Below are 20,145 nucleotides of genomic sequence, written 5' to 3' on the forward strand. Positions count from 1 at the left end.
AATGACTGAGGAGGCACATAAATATATATCCAAACCCTGCGTTTGATAGACAAAACAATCATGCATGTTTTTCCTCAACCCTTACTGGAAATATCAGCTGCAAAAAGAAGCAAAATCAAAGATTGATCAAAAATAGATTGAAAACCACCAATAATGTAAAAAAGGAATTCTACCTGAAGGAACTTTCTATTATTGAAGAATCCTGGAAAAATTTTTCCAAAAAAAAAAAGTTTTTAAGATTTATTCTTGAGCAGTAAATCATAATATTATTCTGATTTCTGAAGATCATGTGACACTGAAGACTGGAGGAATGATGCTGAAAATACAGCGGAGCATCACAGAAATAAATTACACTTTAACTGATTCACAGCTATTTTAAACTGTAATACTATGTCACAATATTACAGTTTTTACTGTATTTTTAATCAAATAAATGCAGCCTTGGTGAGCAGAAGAGACTACTTTCAAAAACATTTAAAAATCTTACTGATCCCAAACTTTTGAATGTTAGTGTTACTTATGTATTAGAGGTTTACAGATTGCAACGTGATATTTTTTACAACTGGGATAAAATCTTCATGTAGTTTCTGATTTTTGTTGCAGCGGATTTTGGAGTTTCTGCAAAAAACACAAAAACTCTTCAAAGACGAGACTCTTTTATTGGGACTCCATATTGGTAAGAGCTATAAATCACTGATCTGCTGTCATAATCACTTCCTGCAGAAAGGTATCAAGGTTGATATAATTAGATCATCCTTATTAATATTTACAGCAGTCTGTTAATATTTACTGACTGCAAACAGGTTCTCCATACACGTCACTAGATACAATCCCATGATAATTAAAAATGCAATGTTTCTCCTAAAAATAAAAAAAAATTAATGGCAAAAATAAATTAACATTTTTATGTTTCGCTTGGTAATAAAAATTATTTTAAGCAAAATATAATTATGCAGTTATGTAAAACACAAGGTTTATTACATAATAATAACAACATGTATAAGAACAAATCTTTTAAGCAATATATTATGTATTCACATAATTTAATTTTACACCAAAGCAACGGAATTCTGAAAAATTAAAGCTTTAATTTCACAAAATCGAAACCAAACATATTGTTAATTCAATAATCAATTAATTAATCAAATGTATTTAATAATCAACACTAAATTTTAGTGTTTATAAACTTTTTAATTGCACATAAGGGAATCTTTTATTATATAATTATGTTTCTACTGTAGTGGCTGTAAAAAAACAAAACAACAAAACACTTGTTTTCATGACATTTAATAAAACACACATTCGACCCTCCAAAACTGCTTCAGTTGCTGAAAGTTCAGTGCGTAACTACAAATTGTAATTGTATATTATCATGTCGTTTCAATGAAGCTAATAGAAAGGGACAGACTTGTCATGTCCCACAGAACTAAAGTAATCATTAACTAGAGTTCAGTTTAATATTAAATATATTTCCTACCTTTGTGCTTCCTCTAGATGCTCACAGGAGCTGGCTGATGTTAGTGCCTCTTCATCTGACTCGTAAACAGACGTTATCGGTTCTATTAGTGGCTTGTAGTTAATTCTTTCAGTCGTTGGCGAACAGTTCTTGGAAGATTACTTGTAGTACTGAATACAAGTTAAATAATGAAAATAGTAGTTAGTAATATAATCTGGATTGCAGATATAAGGTAATGTAGTCTGACTACTTTTCCATTACTTTTGACCGAACTCGTTTATTACATAGACTTGAATGGGATTATTGTGTACTAAATGGGAAAATATAAAAAAAAAAAATGAAGAGAAAGAAATATAATTAATTATCATGATCATTATCATTAAATATCATGAAAAGCATTAAATATTGCAGGGCCTGCCATACTGGTGTTCATGGAGAGAGAGAAAAAAATTATAGTACTGATGAAAAGCTAATAATTAAAGAAATCTTAAAAACTTCTAATTAAAATTGATCAGTGTGACAATCTGAACAGTGAACATGCAGATATGTTGCAAAGAAATTGTAAGTTAAAGGGGTTCGGCTTGAAAAAAAAAGAGCAAAAAAAAAAAAAAGCTTGGGAATCCCTACATTACACGAACAAACATTAATAACCATGAAAACTTTACATTAGTTGGCCAGGTTTGAAATATTTTTGTCTATATATTATAAAAATGTAATTTTTTTAAAGATAATATCATATCATATCATATAATAGTAACGTGAGTTATGTAATCCAATTACTTTTTCCAAGTAACTAGTAAAGTAACACATTACTTTTTAATGTACAAGAATATATCTGAGTTACTTATTCAAATAAGTAACATGTACTGACTGACAGCTCTCCTGTAATAATGTAACCCTTAATTAGTTACTTTTTTAAAAAAGTAACGCAATATTGTAACGCATTGCTTTTAGCAGTAACTTTCCCCAACAATGCTCTCATGTTATAAGTAGTAGGTTTATCAGGAAACTGAACAGAACTGGGGTGAACAAATGAATTGTGAATAATTTACTGCCATTTTTGTGAATAATACGTAATCATGTAATCCATAAAATGTAACTGTAATCTGATTACAAACATTTTAAGTATTTATTTTTAAAACTTGGTTAATGTAATTGGTTACTGCATTTCTGTCTTTTAATACTTGTTTCCTCACTGGGAGAGTGTATTTGAGGCCTTTGGCTTTGGATCGTTCCTGATGTCTCTTGTATGTTCAGGATGGCTCCAGAGGTGGTGATGTGCGAGACCATGAAAGATGCTCCATACGACTACAAAGCCGACATCTGGTCACTGGGCATCACAATGATCGAGCTGGCTCAGATAGAGCCGCCTCACCACGAGCTAAACCCCATGAGGGTCCTGCTAAAAATCGCCAAGTCTGAGCCTCCCACCCTGGAGCAGCCTGCCAAGTGGTGAGCCACAAAGATTTCAGTGAATAACATCATTACTGTAAGATTTCTTCCAAAGTTGGGCTGTCCTGTGAGCACAGCTGGGGCTTTTTTCTTTGATTTATAGCTTTTAACATTTATGGAATATGACTGAATGTTAAAAAGTTTTTTTTTGTATCACTATTGCACAATAAGAGATTGTATCCCCCTCTCGGGTGAATTTTTAATGGTTTTGTATATTTTAGGTCGATGGAATTTAACGATTTCCTGAAAAAAGCTTTGGACAGAAACCCTGAGACGAGGCCGACAGCTGCTCAGCTTCTAGACGTAAGGCGTTTCACTCATACACTTGTCATCTGGAGTTTAACACATTCTGATACAGTGTGTGCAAATAAATGTATGACCTCCCAAAACTCTAAAACGGCTCATCAAGACTTCCTGTGCTGCTGGATGAAGGGAATTACAGCAGTTTGCATTCTTCCTTTGGGATATTTCTCCACCCTTCCGCTGAGCAAAACAAAATGAAAAAGATCATGTACATATGAAAACAGCCCAGAATAGTCCTGAATTGGCTTCAGAATGTGCCGGGAGTTTTATTAGAAACAGCAACTCGATAGTTCACATAAAATCATAAGAGTGATGATCTGACCAAAGATAATGTAAGTGATATGAGTGATTCAAATCACAACCCACAGATCCTCAAACCGCTTCGCCTTCAGTGGATAATTTACTCTTTGTAGCTTTTATGTTTATTAGTAGTTTTTTTCCCCCCTGTATTAATTACAAGTATATCATTAAATGTTACACAATGGTTCAGAGACGAAAAGGGGTTTTCATACATTACAATGTGTCCAGTTAATTTAAAATTATTATTATTTTTTACCATGATACACAGAAGACCGACACTAAAATGTAATTAAGTATGAAACTCATAATGCATCATTAAAAGGCTCTATTTTGGAATCACAGCGAAGCCCTAAAATCAAATTAATTGTCATTTTAAAATCTTTACCAGTCTTTGCCTTCAAACCACTAGATTTGACCTGTTTGTCTGCTAAATGTTTTTAATCTTTGAAAATATAATACAATTTAGTATGATTACTTTCTCTTAATATATTTTAATAACTGAAAGTAAGAATAAGCATGGTGTTTAATTTTTGCATGAATACGTCTTTGAAGCAGTCATTATTATTTCACCCATATTTTGCCATTTTTATTCACAAAAGTTATTTGAAACATTAAAGTGTACAGTTTAATTGCATTTAATATGCTTTGTCTATATAAAATCACTTTTATAAATTTAATTTGATGCAGATATCAAAATGGTATGTCTTGTGTATGAGCCATATTTATTTATTTATTTTTACATGAATAATTTATTTGTACTTCCTACATAAACTACGAGTAATTTGTGACTGCTAAATTCTCTCGCTATTGGCACACATGTTCAAAGTTAATTCTGGGCGTCTGCAGAGCACAATACTCAATATAAAGGAACTTCAGCTCACTTTCTGATAGCACTCTCACTTCTGGGTGTTTCATGTTACATATTCATTTAACGCTCGGCTGCATACAAAGCAGCCTGGAAGACAGGTGTTTGTTGGGCTGAAGGTGACATTAATATGCGGCACACGCATTTCAGTGAGGAGTTGTGTGCTAAGTTCATATATCTCTGTTATATCCTGAGTACCAAACATTTACTGCAAAGTCAAAGTCTTTATAGGTCGGTCTGTAGTTTAAACTGATCATCAAAAACTAAAGTGGAGGTCAAGAGACCTTAACATACCTGAAACAACATCACATGCATCTAAAGGCATCATATGAATGTTCCACAAAAGCAACTTTTATACAAAGTCGGTGTTGGCAAAATTGGTTATTTTCTGCTAACTATGAATTGGGAAGCAGTTAATGATGCATGTTGTGTGAACTGGGCTGTAGTTTCTTCATTGGTTGTTTTTGCAGTAATTGATATTGCTGGCTGTATGTTTTTAATTCTTGACTCGCCCTCACAAACGCTCAGCAGCTGGGGCGCTTCAATTAAACAAGGTGCAACTCAGCTGAATAATAGATGAGAGCAGCATTTCTCTCAATTACACTGCTGCTTTCACAGTTCAGTCCTCGGTACCTGAGCACCGCACAACCTTCATCTCACTCAGCTCTTCTCCTAATTAAACCCCAGACTCAAGAACATTTTATTTTTGTAAAAAATTTTTAATGAAAAGCCAACTTTGCGGATTTCAGGTGAAATACCATGCCAACACAAGTCCTATGACAATCTGAAAGGTCAAGGATGGGCATTTCTGCCCAAACCACATGACATTAAAGGGTTAGTTCACCCAAAAATGAAAATTATGTCATTAATAACTCACCCTCATGTCGTTCCAAACCCCTAAGACCTCCGTTCATCTTCTGAACACAGTTTAAGATATTTTAGATTTAGTCCGAGAGCTCTCAGTCCCTCCATTGAAGCTGTGTGTACGGCTTTCTATCCATGTCCAGAAAGGTAAGAAAAACATCATCAAAGTAGTCCATGTGACATCAGAGGGTCAGTTAGAATATTTTGAAGTATCAAAAATACATTTTGGTCCAAAAATAGCAAAAACTACGACTTTATTCAGCATTGTCTTCTCTTCCGTGTCTGTTGTGAGCGCGTTCACTGCAGTGTAGTGATATCCGGTTCATGAACGAATCACTCGATGTAACCGGATCTTTCTTGAACCAGTTCACCAAATCGAACTGAATCATTTTAAGCGGTTCGCATCTCTAATACGCATTAATCCACAAATGACTTAAGCTGTTAACTTTTTTTTTTTTTACGTGTCTGACACTCCCTCTGAGTTCAAACAAACCAATATCCCGGAGTAATTCATTTACTCAAACAGTACACTGACTGAACTGCTGTGAAGAGAGAACTGAAGATGAACTTGACTCGTTCTCGAGTCAATATCCGGTTGCATCGGTTTTCGGATCAACAGAAGTGATGGGAAGTTCGGTTCTTTTCCGAGAACCGGTTCTTTCGGACAGTTCGATTCAACCGGTTGAAGAAAACGGTTCACTGGTTCTTTTGCGCTCAACGTAATGGCGTCATTTGCGATGATTGCTCTTGATTCAAGCCTTCGGTTTACCCGCGCTCATAACATTAGCACAGAATCAGTTCAGAATCAATCACCAAAAGAATCAGTTCGGTTCAGACGCTCTGTGTGTCAGTCTGCTTCACACTGAATCACACATGCGCAGTATCATCAGCTCCTCGGCTCTTGAATCAGACGCGTCTGACAGAAACGGTTCTTGACTCGTGAACGGTGTTCATCTTCAGTTCTCTCTTCACAGCAGTTCAGTCAGTGTACTGTTTGAGTAAATGAATTACTCCGGGATATTGGTTTGTTTAATCTCCGATGGAGTGTCAGCCACATTAAAAAAGTTAACCGCTTAAGTCATGTTTGGATTAATGCGTATTGGAGACGCGAACGGTTTAAAACGATTCAGTTCGATTTGGTGAACTGGTTCAAGAAGATCCGATTACATCGAGTGATTCTTTCGCGAACCGGATATGAAAAACTGCAGTGAATGCGCTCACAACAGAACGACAATGCTTTGTCTGACCATTAGCCACTATCAGAGAACCATATATTATATTTTAAGTCTAAAGTAAATACAAAGTCAAATAATGTTTATAATTATTTTCAAAATATCGAGTCAAAATATCTGTGAACTAAACTGAATTAGGACCATTTCAGATATATATATACTGCTCTTACAATTTAATTTGATTGTTTCATTTCTAAACATTGCAAAGCCACATGCAATTTTAAATCTGTTTATGGTTTGACTGCTAATATGATCATCTGAAACACTTTTCAATGAGTAGAAAGACACAGAATCAAAACACATAAAGTCTCCCAATTTCCATTATCCAGATAATGTTATTTATTGCGTATGCTTCTAAAGGTGGCATGTTATTGTTATGCACAAATAAATAACTGTTTTGGAGTTACTGCTATGTGTAATCCTTCCACGTGTGTGCTGTGTTTCAGCATCCTTTCGTCAGTTCGGTGAAGTCCAACCGTCCGCTAAGAGAGCTGGTGGCCGAGGCCAAGGCTGAGGTGATGGAGGAGATCGAGGACAACCATGAAGAAGCAGAAGACGAGGACCCTGCTGACCTCTCATCTGTACAGGTCTGACACCTCTCACTCATCACCCCCTGTGTTACTGTATCACACATCTCTCAGTATATGCAGATAGAGGGTACAAATAATGCATATGGAATGCTCATGGAAAAGTGCTTAGGGCGTACAGAGAGACATATTTGTTTAGTGGTTTGAAAACTGTAATTGTTATTGTATGGAAAGTTTATTCCATCATTCATTGCAGGTGTATATGAGAAAGACAAAAGCAGCACAAACATGCCAATAACACAATGAATTATGCAGATACATATGTGCTCATTTTAGTTATGTAACTATACAGTAAGTACGTTTTATGTACACACAAAATACCTGGATGATCATTGCCAATATTAGATGCATGCAACAGAGCAGGGAATGCTGTGCCCACAATGCAATGCATTGATGAAGTAATTACAGCCAGAAGTCTTAAACACTTTCAATGTGGTCTCTCATCCAAGTGCTGACCAAGCTAAACTTTGCTAAGTGCCCAAGATCAGATGAGATTGTGCATTTCTCTGGTTGTATGGCTAATGTTTCAACGTCTGACTTTAAAAAAGTCTAAATTCACTCTTCCGCAAATTAATGCCTTAAAAAGGTCTTAAATTGCTGCAAAAAGTCCTCAATTCTTAGTAATGGCAATAAATGTTGCATGCACTGCAAAAAACGAATATCTTGCTCAGTATTGTTTTTTCTTGGTTTAGTAATACATATATCTAAACATTCTAACCTCAAGATACTTGGTATGCAGAATGAAGATTTCATGAAGTGTTGTTGTTGTTTTTGCTAAAAACAAGAACAGATCTGTCAGTGGAGTTAAAAAAACTTGTTTTCCCTTTGAATGAAGTTGCTGGCAGATATTTGTTCTTGTTTTAATCATAGACTCACTTCATTTTGATCATTTTTCAGAAAATGGGACTTATGTATCTTGATTTAAGAATCTTTAGACATTTGCACTGGAAAGCAAGACAAACATACTGAGGAAGAACAGCGCTTTTTGCAATGTACTCAGGAGATATATTTTACCTTCATGCATTTGGCAGATGCCTTTATCCACAATGACTTACATTGCACTTAAGTTAGACATACATTTTATAAGTTCTTGCATTCCCTGGGATTGGAACCAATGATCTTGCCGTTGCAAATGTCATGCTCTACTGTTTGAGCTTCAGGAAGGTAGTGTTTGAGACCACAGTTGTTTGAATCCAAAGCTATTTTTTGTATAATAAATAAGTGATCTGTTATAAGTTGTATATTTAAAGCTTTAAAGTGTTGCTATACAACTCATTGTATACTCACTAGACATTTTTTTTATTAAGAGAACATATTGACATATTATACATAATATTAAATTGCTTTGTTCTTAAAAAGGTCTAAAATCTGAAATGTACCTTCTTAAAACCTGTAGAAACCCTCTATAGCAAGGTTACCAGGTGTGCAAAACGAAACCAGCCCAATCACTATTAGAAACTAGCCGAATCGTGGTTTTTTTTTTCCATGGTTTTGAACTCCCCTCGGTCAGCTACTGTTTTGGGGGTGATCACTTTAATCCGCAAACTAAAAAACAACCTGCGACAACAGTGTAAAAGTAGCCCAATTCCACTGAAAACCAAGGACTTGGCAACCCTGCCCTCTAGTTTCCCATTACAAAAGGCACTGGACGTCCTACACCTCGAAGTAGCCTTCAAAGCACAATATTGTTGACGCTTCTCTTCCGCTCATGTAATCTGACTGTAACAGAAACTGTGCCCCCACCCAACTTTCACATCCATTAAAAGATCTATTCTAGGCCGTTCACAGTACATGTGTTGACATGGTACAGTGTGCTCCAAAATACTTCCGCTTCTCATCTGGCCTTCATTTAAAAATTAAACAAAAGACATGCTGTCCATATTACTTTAGAGTTAAAGCACCGGACAATAGGCCTGCAGCTGTATATGAGTTTGCTGTTGGTTCGTGGCCTGTCGCCAACTTTAGCCTCTTTATTAACAGCACTACATCATCTCTATGTGTTCTCAGTCAGTTTTGGTACTGGGGCAATCATAGCATTGTTGGTTTACTCTGACAAACCGTAGTCAACCTGTGAAGCTTGGCCTCCAGTCCTATAATGCCACTTTCTGTCTGTTATTTCTAGGCCCCCATCAAAGACCCATCAGAAACTAATGAGACCAGTTTATATGGGGACCATCGCCACAATGAAGCTCCAGTGGAGCTTGAGGAGGAGCCCAGGACTCCTGTGTCCACCGAAACTCCTTTGAAAGAGCAGGAGGATGATCTCAGTGACAGGTTGCCAGAGGAAGATCACGACAAACCTGAGAGTGAGGCATCAGGTAAGACCTTCAGCTCTGACTCTGGCATCGATGATGGAAAGAGTACACCCACCTCCGAGGAGGATGCCAAGGCGGTCGAGAGCACCGAACCAGAGCTGCCTTTGCTGAGAACACCAGGACCTTCAGAGTCATCCGAATCTTCCACAGAGCAACCCTCAGAGCAACCAGAGGAACCAGAGGATGCTCACAATCCAAGGGAGATGCCTAGCCAGCAACCACACGACATGCTGAACCAAACCGTGTCCAAGGAGCCGACCAACCGCATGTCTGGGATGAGCGACAGGTCCTCTTTGGCTGGTGAGGATGTGGAAAGTTTGCTGCCTCATGCCAACGGCAGGTTATCAAAACGATACTCTGATGTGACAAGTGAGAACATGGACATCAGCCTGAACATGTCCGGTGATATGTCCGTCAACAAAGACTTGGGCACCATCTCTTTACGGGTGAGTCTGTGTTTGAGTCATGTTTTCATTTAAATTGGACATGTTTGCTGAACTTCTATCCAAGAAGGTCTGATGTAAAAGAAAAATTTATCACAGTGCTTGAATTAGCTGATTCTTTTCAGTGAACTTGTTAAATCGGGTGACAAATTGCACTGAATGATTCATTTGTGTGTAGCTTGTTTGCAATCACGTGATTCTGATGACACGGATGGGGAAGTGTAAAGCAGAATGGAAAAAATGGAGGAAAGTCTGTAACGTGCTGGTTTAGACACTATTACCAGAGTTTTACCTAGTTATTAAGTTATTAAAGAGGAATGATTTTTTTAACTAGATTGAAATGATTGCCTGCTATCGAGGTGGTGGATATAGGCTAAGCAACTTGCAAACAATCTATTTTAAGTGATTCCCACATTTATATGAAATTATTTATATACAGGCTTTGTGGCCACTGGTTCTGTTAGCAGCACATAAAACTAAACTTTTATTCAAATTCTGGTTTGGTTTTGGTTTCTCAGTTTGACTGATTTGAGTATCTGTAAACCACGCAAAACCTATGAATTTGAGTTGCTGTTAGCGATTCCTAGCTATTAGGTCATGTGCATACCACCAATGAGTATGATTCGGCTGCAGCTGTTCTGGAGTCAGCAACTCACTGATTTGAAATGATCCAATCAGAGCGTGTTTCTAGTCGACAACTCACCGATTCGAATGATCCAATCAGAGCGTGTTTCTAGTCGACAACTCACCGATTCGAATGATCCAATCAGAGCGAGTCTCCAGTTAACAACTCACCGATTCGAATGATCCAATCAGAGCGAGTCTCTAGCTAACAACTCACCGATTCAAATGATCCAATCAGAGCGAGTCTCTAGTTAACAACTCACCGATTCGAATGATCCAATCAGAGCGAGTCTCTGGTTAACAACTCACCGATTCGAATGATCCAATCAGAGCGAGTCTCTGGTTAACAACTCACTGATTCGAATGATCCAATCAGAGCGAGTCTCTAGTTAACAACTCACCGATTCGAATGATCCAATCAGAGCGAGTCTCTGGTTAACAACTCACCGATTCGAATGATCCAATCAGAGCGAGTCTCTAGTTAACAACTCACTGATTCGAATGATCCAATCAGAGCGAGTCTCTGGTTAACAACTCACCGATTCGAATGATCCAATCAGAGCGAGTCTCTGGTTAACAACTCACCGATTCGAATGATCCAATCAGAGCGAGTCTCTAGTTAACAACTCACCGATTCGAATGATCCAATCAGAGCGAGTCTCTAGTTAACAACTCACCGATTCGAATGATCCAATCAGAGCGAGTCTCTAGTTAACAACTCACCGATTCGAATGATCCAATCAGAGCGAGTCTCTAGTTAACAACTCACCGATTCGAATGATCCAATCAGAGCGAGTCTCTAGTTAACAACTCACCGATTCGAATGATCCAATCAGAGCGAGTCTCTAGTTAACAACTCACCGATTCGAATGATCCAATCAGAGCGAGTCTCTGGTTAACAACTCACCGATTCGAATGATCTAAATATATAATTTTATTACACTTCTATCTGCATCCTACCTACTCAATACTATACTGTTAAAGAGATAGTTATAAGTTGCTGGTAGCCATTGACTTCCACAGTATTTTTTATTTTATTTTTCATACTAAGAAAGTCAATATCTAACAGCAACTGATAACCGGCAACTACCAGCAGCTCCAACATCCTTCAAAAAAATCTTCTTTTATGTTCAGCTGAAGAAAGAAACACATACAGATTTAGAATAACTTGAGGGTGAGTAAATTATTTTTGCGTCAACTATACCTTTAAATGTGCATTTCCAGGAGTCAAAATATGTAATATTATCTTAGTAACTGCACTTATGAAATGATTGTTATTGCCTTAAAACCTCAACTCCCCTTCTGGTGCAACCAAAGTGTGTGCCGGATCTGTAAACATGGATCCCTGCATAGAACACCAATGACAAACCTGGTCTTTAACACTCCTGCTTTCACTTATACTCTGACTTGAGCTCTCTTTCGCTATGTGCTCGTCTGTTGACCGTCGCAGTGCCAGCTGCGCAGCAGAACAGAGCCCTGCTTATGAGAGCCGGTGGAAGGTTTTGGAGCAGGGCGTTACTCTCAGCAGTACAGTGAAGGTACAGAGCTCAAACAGGGTGTGGACGCTGTCAAACAAAACCGAGTCTGTCTGCAGACACCAGCAGAAACCATCCTTACTGCAACTCTGTGCTGAGAGACACGTTTCTCCATATATTCAGACAAACCAGGAACGTGCTGAACTTTGCTTAGCATCATCAGTAAAAGTATTAAAATGCCGTTATTGTTACTATTGTTCGGGGTAACGTATTACAAATAACATACTCGGATGACTTTTTCCAAGTAACTAGTAAAGCAACACATTACTTTTTAATTAACAGGAGTTACTTTTTCAAATAAGTAATGCCTCTTACCTGGTTTTCTCATGTATTGACTGACAGCTCTCCTGTCCTCATGATGAGAGAATCAGGAGTGAGTTCAGAGGCGTTGTGTTCTCTGTGTGAACATGATTTTACTGTAATTCTGGACTAAATCTCACTCACACTAAAACAGATTCAGTATTCCTCAATATGAGCAAAAACTGTGAAATACAAACTCAGAATATGACGCAAACCTGCGATAACTAAATAAACGGACACAAATATCCTTTATGTATTTAATACCATTTTATTAAACAGTGTGTTTGTTGCTGTTAACTTTCGAAGATCCGATGCAACCGTACTAATAAGCAAAAATGACTTTAGATAAACATGGCATTTGTGTTTCAATTATTAATTGCTGAATGGTGTTGATTTTTCTTCTGTGTCCTATTCTTCATGTAATCCAGAAGGTTTGTTTAAGCTGCGTCCTCTACTGTACAGACGTGAAGTCACATTTCCTTCAGCCCGAGGCTTATGTATTGCACTTTTGGTGTGAAAGAATCTTTAAATTTGCCAAAAATATAACTTTTTTTTATTAAAAACAGACAAGCACTCCTAGCCCAGGTGAGATTAAAAAAGCTATTAAAAGTGACTTTCCCCATAACCGATTATAACAAGAATTCACTTTTAAAACTAAAAACAGTCCAGATCTGTTGTGCCGAAGTCGATCGAATGAATTTTGCTTAAAAGTCCTTAAAAGAGACTCACCAAGCAGCATGGCCAAGCGACAGCCCTGTAATTTACTGACAACCCTGCAATTTAAGTCATGATTTCTGTTTTGTAGGTTTAACAAAGCAAAATCTTGCCAAACAAAGGAAGTGTTTCCAAGGTATCTGAAAACCTGCTTTAATTCTCAGTCAAGTCAGATTTATTAATGTAGTGCTTTACACAACCCTCTGCTTCAAAGCAGCTTTGCAGAAAATGATGTAGCATTTTAATATTTTCACATCTTACAGTCCCATTTTGCAGTTAAAGCTGGCTGATAATGGGGTTTACATTTTTGTGACTATATATTTTGCTCTATATAGTATATATTCTCATCTTAAATGAGTATTTTGTTTGTATGTGGAGAAACGTGGACATATTTCTATATCCAGCTTCGTATAATGAACTGGATGATAATATTGTTACATTTTGTAATGATATAAACAATTAAGGATGATAAGGCTTACATTAAACAACATTTAAACCTGTTGATATACACTACCATTCAACAGTTTGGGGTCAAGAAGATTATTATTATTATTTTTTTTATAAATTATTAATTTATTGTATTTACTTTTTTTCATTCTTTATACTCAAATAATTCTTGAAAAAAAGTGTCAGGTTTTCCACAAAAACATTTAGCAGCAAAGCCATTTTCAACTGTAATAATATTCCTTGAGCAGTAAATCCTCATATTATTCTGATTTCTGAAGATCATGTGACACTGAAGACTGGAGGAATGATGCTGAAAATACAGCGGAGCATCGCAGAAATACATTACACTTTAAAGTATATGAAAAATAGGAAGTTGAAGTTGAAGAGACTGGGCTTCTTCGTAAATAGGTCACACTTAGCTTCCTCCCGCCCGAAAACGGGCGAAGCCTTAAAATTGTACTTTACTTTTTCCCAGGATAACCAATCAAATATATTTTTGTTCTATAATGTTTTCTGATTATTATTTAGAATTATTTGAATTTTTTATGATACTTTGCATTAATTATATAATTTTTATGAGCTATTTTTCCATTAGAATTAATATATCATTTTTTATTTTATATTTATTTAAAAAAAAAAATCAATAAATGCAGCATTTCACATCAAAATAGAGTGCCAGCCTAAAAAAAAATGTTCCAGGAGAAGAACTTCATCTAGTGGCTTTAAAAAATAGCCACTTTTGTGTAATGTCCTGTACCAGCCTGTAGGCTGTCTATAGCTTCCTATATATCCTATATAGAAAGGCTTTTTGATTCCTTTTGTTGTTTTAGACATGATTTCTCTATCTTATTCGTTTTTTTTTATTTAGATATTCATTTAGATATTCTAAAAGATGATTACTTTATTTTCTTAACAAAAATGTTTAGATAAGTATCAGGTTTTGCATTATGATTACAATCTGTTACGACCGCAGCCATAACACAAGAGAGGAAACTATAGCATTTGGTTAGAAAGGGAACACAATGTGTGTGTGTGTATGTGTGAGTGAATGTGTGTGTGTGTGTGTGTGTGTGTTGCATTTGAGCGAGAGTCTCTTTTGTATTTTTTATTTATTTATTTTTGCATATTCTCACAATTTGCTGTTGCAGTCTTACCAGTCTCTCTCTCTCTCTTTCTCTCTCTCTCTCTCTCTCTCTCTCTCTCTCTCTCTCTCTCTTTCTCTCTCTCTCTCTCTCTCTCTCTCTCTTTCTCTCTCTCTCTTTCTCTCTCTCTCTCTCTCTCTCTGTGTGTGTGTGTGTGTGTGTGTGTGCATTTGAGCAAGTTTTTTTTTTCATTTATTGATTTTATGTGGAATATTCTACAAATTTGCTGTTGCAGTCGCCAGTTTATCTGTGTATGTGTGTGTGTGTTTGTGTGCGTGGGTGTGTGTGTGGGGGGGGGGGGTCTTATTTGCACTCTTGATGTTCTAGAGTGTCACCCCTTCATTGCTGTACACTTTTTGTCAGCACATTTACTGATCTGTAGCTTGTACCACCAATTCAATTCAATTCAATTCAAGTTTATTTGTATAGCGCTTTTTACAATACAAATCGTTACAAAGCAACTTTACAGAAAATTAAAAATAATAATAATAATACAAGACGTAGTCAGCTAGATGATGAACTATCAATATTATTAATTAATAGTAATTATATGATGCAGTCACACATGTAGCAATAATTGTTAGTTCTGTTTGTTGATTCAAGGTTAGGATCATCTGGGGTCCTCTGAGGGTCAGCATCATCTCTTCTCAGGTGTTCTGGATCCAGACTGGAGCTTGTGTAAATCCTAGTTACCACGGGATGTAAATCCCGTGGCAAAACATAGAAACAAGATAGAGACATCATTAGCATAGCTGCTGATCCAACAAAGTAAAATTAGTTTAACCCAAGCTAAAGAATAAAAATGCAGATGCAACTACACTCACAATTTAAGAGATACATTATTCGAATGCTTGGCGAAAGAGATGCGTTTTTAATCTAGATTTAAACAGAGAGAGTGTGTCTGAACCCCGAACATTATCAGGAAGGCTATTCCAGAGTTTGGGAGCCAAATGTGAAAAAGCTCTACCTCCTTTAGTGGACTTTGCTATCCTAGGAACTACCAAAAGTCCAGCGTTTTGTGACCTTAGGGTGCGTGATGGGTTGTAGCGTGGTAGAAGGCTAGTTAGGTACGCAGGAGCTAAACCATTTAGGGCCTTATAGGTAAGTAATGATAATTTGTAACAGATACGGAACTTAATAGGTAGCCAGTGCAGAGACTGTAAAATTGGGGTAATATGATCATATTTTCTTGACCTGGTAAGGACTCTAGCTGCTGCATTTTGGACTACCTGTAGCTTGTTTATTGACGAAGCAGGACAACCACCTAGAAGTGCATTACAATAGTCCAGTCTAGAGGTCATGAATGCATGAACTAGCTTTTCTGCATCAGAAACAGATAACATGTTTCGTAGCTTGGCAATGTTTCTAAGATGGAAGAATGCAGTTTTTGTAACATTGGAAATATGATTTTCAAAAGACAAATTGCTGTCTAATATAACACCCAGATTTCTGACTGTAGAGGAAGTAACAGTACATCCGTCTAGTTGCAGATTGTAATCTACAAGATTCTGTGTGGTGTTTTTTGGTCCAATAATTAATATCTCTGTCTTATCTGAATTTAATTGGAGAAAATTATTTGTCATCCAATCTTTTACATTTTTAACACACTCTGTTAGCTTAGATAATTGGGAAGTTTCATCTGGTCTCGTTGAAATATATAGCTGAGTATCATCAGCATAACAGTGGAAGCTTATTCCGTATTTTCTAATAATATTACCAAGGGGCAACATGTATATTGAAAATAGAAGGGGACCTAGGACGGATCCTTGTGGCACTCCATATTTTACTGATGATAAATGAGATGACACCCCATTTAAGTAAACAAAATGGTAGCGATCGGACAGGTAGGATCTAAACCATCTTAGAGCCTGCCCTTGAATACCTGTATAGTTTTGTAATCGATCTATGAGTATGTCATGATCTATGGTGTCGAACGCAGCACTAAGATCAAGTAAGACTAGAAATGAGATGCAGCCTTGATCTGACACAAGAAGCAGGTCATTTGTAATTTTAACAAGTGCAGTTTCTGTGCTATGGTGGGGCCTAAAACCTGACTGAAATTCTTCATACAGATCATTTTTATGCAGGAAGGTGCTCAATTGAGCAGACACAACTTTTTCTAAAATTTTAGACATAAATGGAAGATTTGAAATAGGTTCACCAAAGGTTTCTCTGAGTTTTCCTATTTTTTCGTATTTCCCATTCATTTCCTTTGCTATGCCGTTTTCGGGCGAAGAAGCCCAGAGGGTTAAAAACATTAAAGATCTTACTGATCACAAACTTTTGAACTTCAGTGTATACATATTAATATACAGTCGTGGCCAAAAGTTTTGAGAATTACATAAATATTAGTTTTCCAAAAGTTTGCTGCTAAACTGCTTTTAGATCTTTGTTTCAGTTGTTTCTGTGATGTACTGAAATATAATTACAAGCACTTCATACGTTTCAAAGGCTTTTATCGACAATTACATGACATTTATGCAAAGAGTCAGTATTTGCAGTGTTGGCCCTTCTTTTTCAGGACCTCTGCAAATCGACTGGGCATGCTCTCAATCTACTTCTGGGCCAAATCCTGACTGATAGCAACCCATTCTTTCATAATCACTTCTTGGAGTTTGTCAGAATTAGTGGGGTTTTGTTTGTCCACCCGCCTCTTGAGGATTGACCACAAGTTCTCAATGGGATTAAGATCTGGGGAGTTTCAAGGCCATGGACCCAAAATTTCAACATTCTGGTCCCCGAGCCACTTAGTTATCACTTTTGCCTTATGGCACGGTGCTCCATCGTGCTGGAAAATGCATTGTTCTTCACCAAACTGTTGTTGGATTGTTGGAAGAAGTTGCTGTTGGAGGGTGTTTTGGTACCATTCTTTATTCATGGCTGTGTTTTTGGGCAGAATTGTGAGTGAGCCCACTCCCTTGGATGAGAAACAACCACACACATGAATGGTGTCAGGATGCTTTACTGTTGGCATGACACAGGACTGATGGTAGCGCTCACCTTTTCTTCTCCGGACAAGCCTTTTTCCAGATGCCCCAAACAATCGGAAAGGGGCTTCATCGGAGAATATGACTTTGCCCCAGTCCTCAGCAGTCCATTCACTATACTTTCTGCAGAAGACCAATCTGTCCCTGATGTTTTTTTTGGAGAGAAGTGGCTTCTTTGCTGCCCTTCTTGACACCAGGCCATCTTCCAAAAGTCTTGTCCTCACTGTGGGTGCAGATGCGCTCACACCTGCCGTCTGCCATTCCTGAGCAAGCTCTGCACTGGTGGCACTCCGATCCCGCAGCTCAATCCTCTTTAGGAGACGATCCTGGCGCTTGCTGGACTTTCTTGGACGCCCTGAAGCCTTCTTTACAAGAATTGAACCTCTTTCCTTGAAGTTCTTGATGATCCTATAAATTGTTGATTTAGGTGCAATCTTAGTAGCCACAATATCCTTGCCTGTGAAGCCATTTTTATGCAACGCAATGATGGCTGCACGCGTTTCTTTGCAGGTCACCATGGTTAACAATGGAAGAACAATGATTTCAAGCATCACCCTCCTTTTAACATGTCAAGTCTGCCATTCTAACCCAATCAGCCTGACATAATGATCTCCAGCCTTGTGCTCGTCAACATTCTCACCTGAGTTAACAAGACGATTACTGAAATGATCTCAGCAGCTCCTTTAATGACAGCAAAGAAATGCAGTGAAAAGGTTTTTTTGGGATTAAGTTAATTTTCATGGCAAAGAAGGACTATTGCAATTCATCTGATCACTCTTCATAACATTCTGGAGTATATGCAAATTGCTATTATAAAAACTTAAGCAGCAACTTTTCCAATTTCCAATATTTATGTAATTCTCAAAACTTTTGGCCACAACTGTGCATGCATGCATATACTAAACTAACACTGATTGATAGAGTTGGAGTCATAATGAACAGTTGAACTAGAGCAAGAAAGACGAAATGAGTAAGCAACCCCATGTGAAGGATGTGAACAGGAAGCAGTGAGATTGCTGTTATCCTGTAAAGCCAGTTCAGACAGGAAGTCATGAGCAGAACGAGAACGGCAGACTGAGAGTACGAGGGGCAATCTCTCTCTCTCTCAAAAAAAAAACAAAAAGTATTGTATTGATTGTGAGTATTTAAACATCACGTCAGTATTTGTGGAAAAACTAACTATAAAGAAGTCAATGATCTGGATGCTTTGTGGTTTCACTGTTGAAATGGTGTTTTATTGGATCTGGTCATCATCACTTCTCAGACCTGTGTCTATTGAGCGCAGCTGAGCAAACAGTCACAGCCACTGTATCCTGTGATGTGGTTTCCACACGATGCAGTGTGCATGCACCAGTGTTTGCTAAACCTGTTACTGAAGCATACTGATCACGCAGAACTGAAGAACAAGAGAAAGTGCAGTGTCTGAATCACGCTGGAGAAACATGAGAAATGAGGCCGTTCTCTGGTGCCTTCAACAATCATCACATAGTGACTGATGCACAATGCTGAATGCACCAGAGACAAAGAGCGTTTGGGAGGAATGGATGGAAAATCTGACGTGAGCTTCACAGACGAGTCGCCTGAAATGAATGACTTCATTTAAAGTAATGTTCCGGGTTCAAAACCAGTTTCTGAAGATTATAGCGCAGCACAATAAAGGCTATGGGCGAAGGCAGTGCACTGGAATATGATCAGACTGTATATAGACACGCTGTAAAGAATGAGCATGATTTTAACTGTAAAAGACTGTAAAAATGCTACAGGTAAAATACTATTAACGGGTTAACGGTAAGTTCCCTTACTACACAGTATGGTTAAAAACTATAATGGACATTTCTTGTAATTTTACAGTAAAATACAGTTTTTGCAAGTGAAAAAAAAAACATATTTTACAGTGAAAACCCTTAAATTGACATTCCCAGAATTCCCTGTATTATAATTTCACATTAAATGTTTTTTCATTGAAATAACCATGTTTCATCTTAGTTTTTTCTTATCATTTGTATTCATTAGGATTGTATTCTAAAATGTTTTTGTATTTTAATATACTTTAAACTGTAATGTATTTCTGTGATGCTCCGCTGTATTTTCAGCATCATTCCTCCAGTCTTCAGTGTCACATGATCTTCAGAAATCACTGTAATATACTGATTTATTATCAATGTTGGAAAATGTTGTGCTGCTTCATATTTTTTAGGAACCCATGATACTTTTTTCAGGATTATTTGATGAATTAAAAAAAAAAAAAGATTCCAAATCTAAATCTTTTCTCTTTTCTGACAATATAAGTCTTTATTATTATTATTTTTTAATCAATTAAACACATCGTTGTTGAATAAAAGTATTAAATACTTTAAAAAATAAAATAAAAACATTTACTGACCCCAAACTTGTGACTAAAGATTTATATTTTGAATTTTTTCTTCTTCTTAATTTTAATTAATCAAAGAATCCCAAAAAACAGTATCACATGTTCCAAAAAATATTAAGGAGCCGTTTATCAGTTATTTTTCACAACATTTCTATTATTGTATTTTAAATCAAATAAATGCAGCCTTGATGAGCAGAAGAGACTTCTT

General features: G+C 37.0%; 1 protein-coding gene across 1 annotated transcript in view; it reads left to right on the plus strand.

The window, feature by feature from the left end:
- Window positions 1–20,145, plus strand: part of LOC132130117 (serine/threonine-protein kinase 10-like) — a 53,013-nt gene that overhangs the window by 25,724 nt on the left and 7,144 nt on the right. Inside the window, exons 5-9 of the mRNA XM_059541771.1 lie at window positions 604–676; window positions 2,714–2,908; window positions 3,130–3,211; window positions 6,919–7,059; window positions 9,182–9,820. Coding sequence (XP_059397754.1) covers window positions 604–676; window positions 2,714–2,908; window positions 3,130–3,211; window positions 6,919–7,059; window positions 9,182–9,820 — 1,130 coding nt within the window. The remainder of the gene's footprint in view (window positions 1–603; window positions 677–2,713; window positions 2,909–3,129; window positions 3,212–6,918; window positions 7,060–9,181; window positions 9,821–20,145) is intronic.

The sequence above is a fragment of the Carassius carassius genome, chromosome 47 (genome assembly GCF_963082965.1).
Source record: "Carassius carassius chromosome 47, fCarCar2.1, whole genome shotgun sequence".
In the NCBI taxonomy this organism is placed as follows: Eukaryota; Metazoa; Chordata; class Actinopteri; order Cypriniformes; family Cyprinidae; genus Carassius; species Carassius carassius.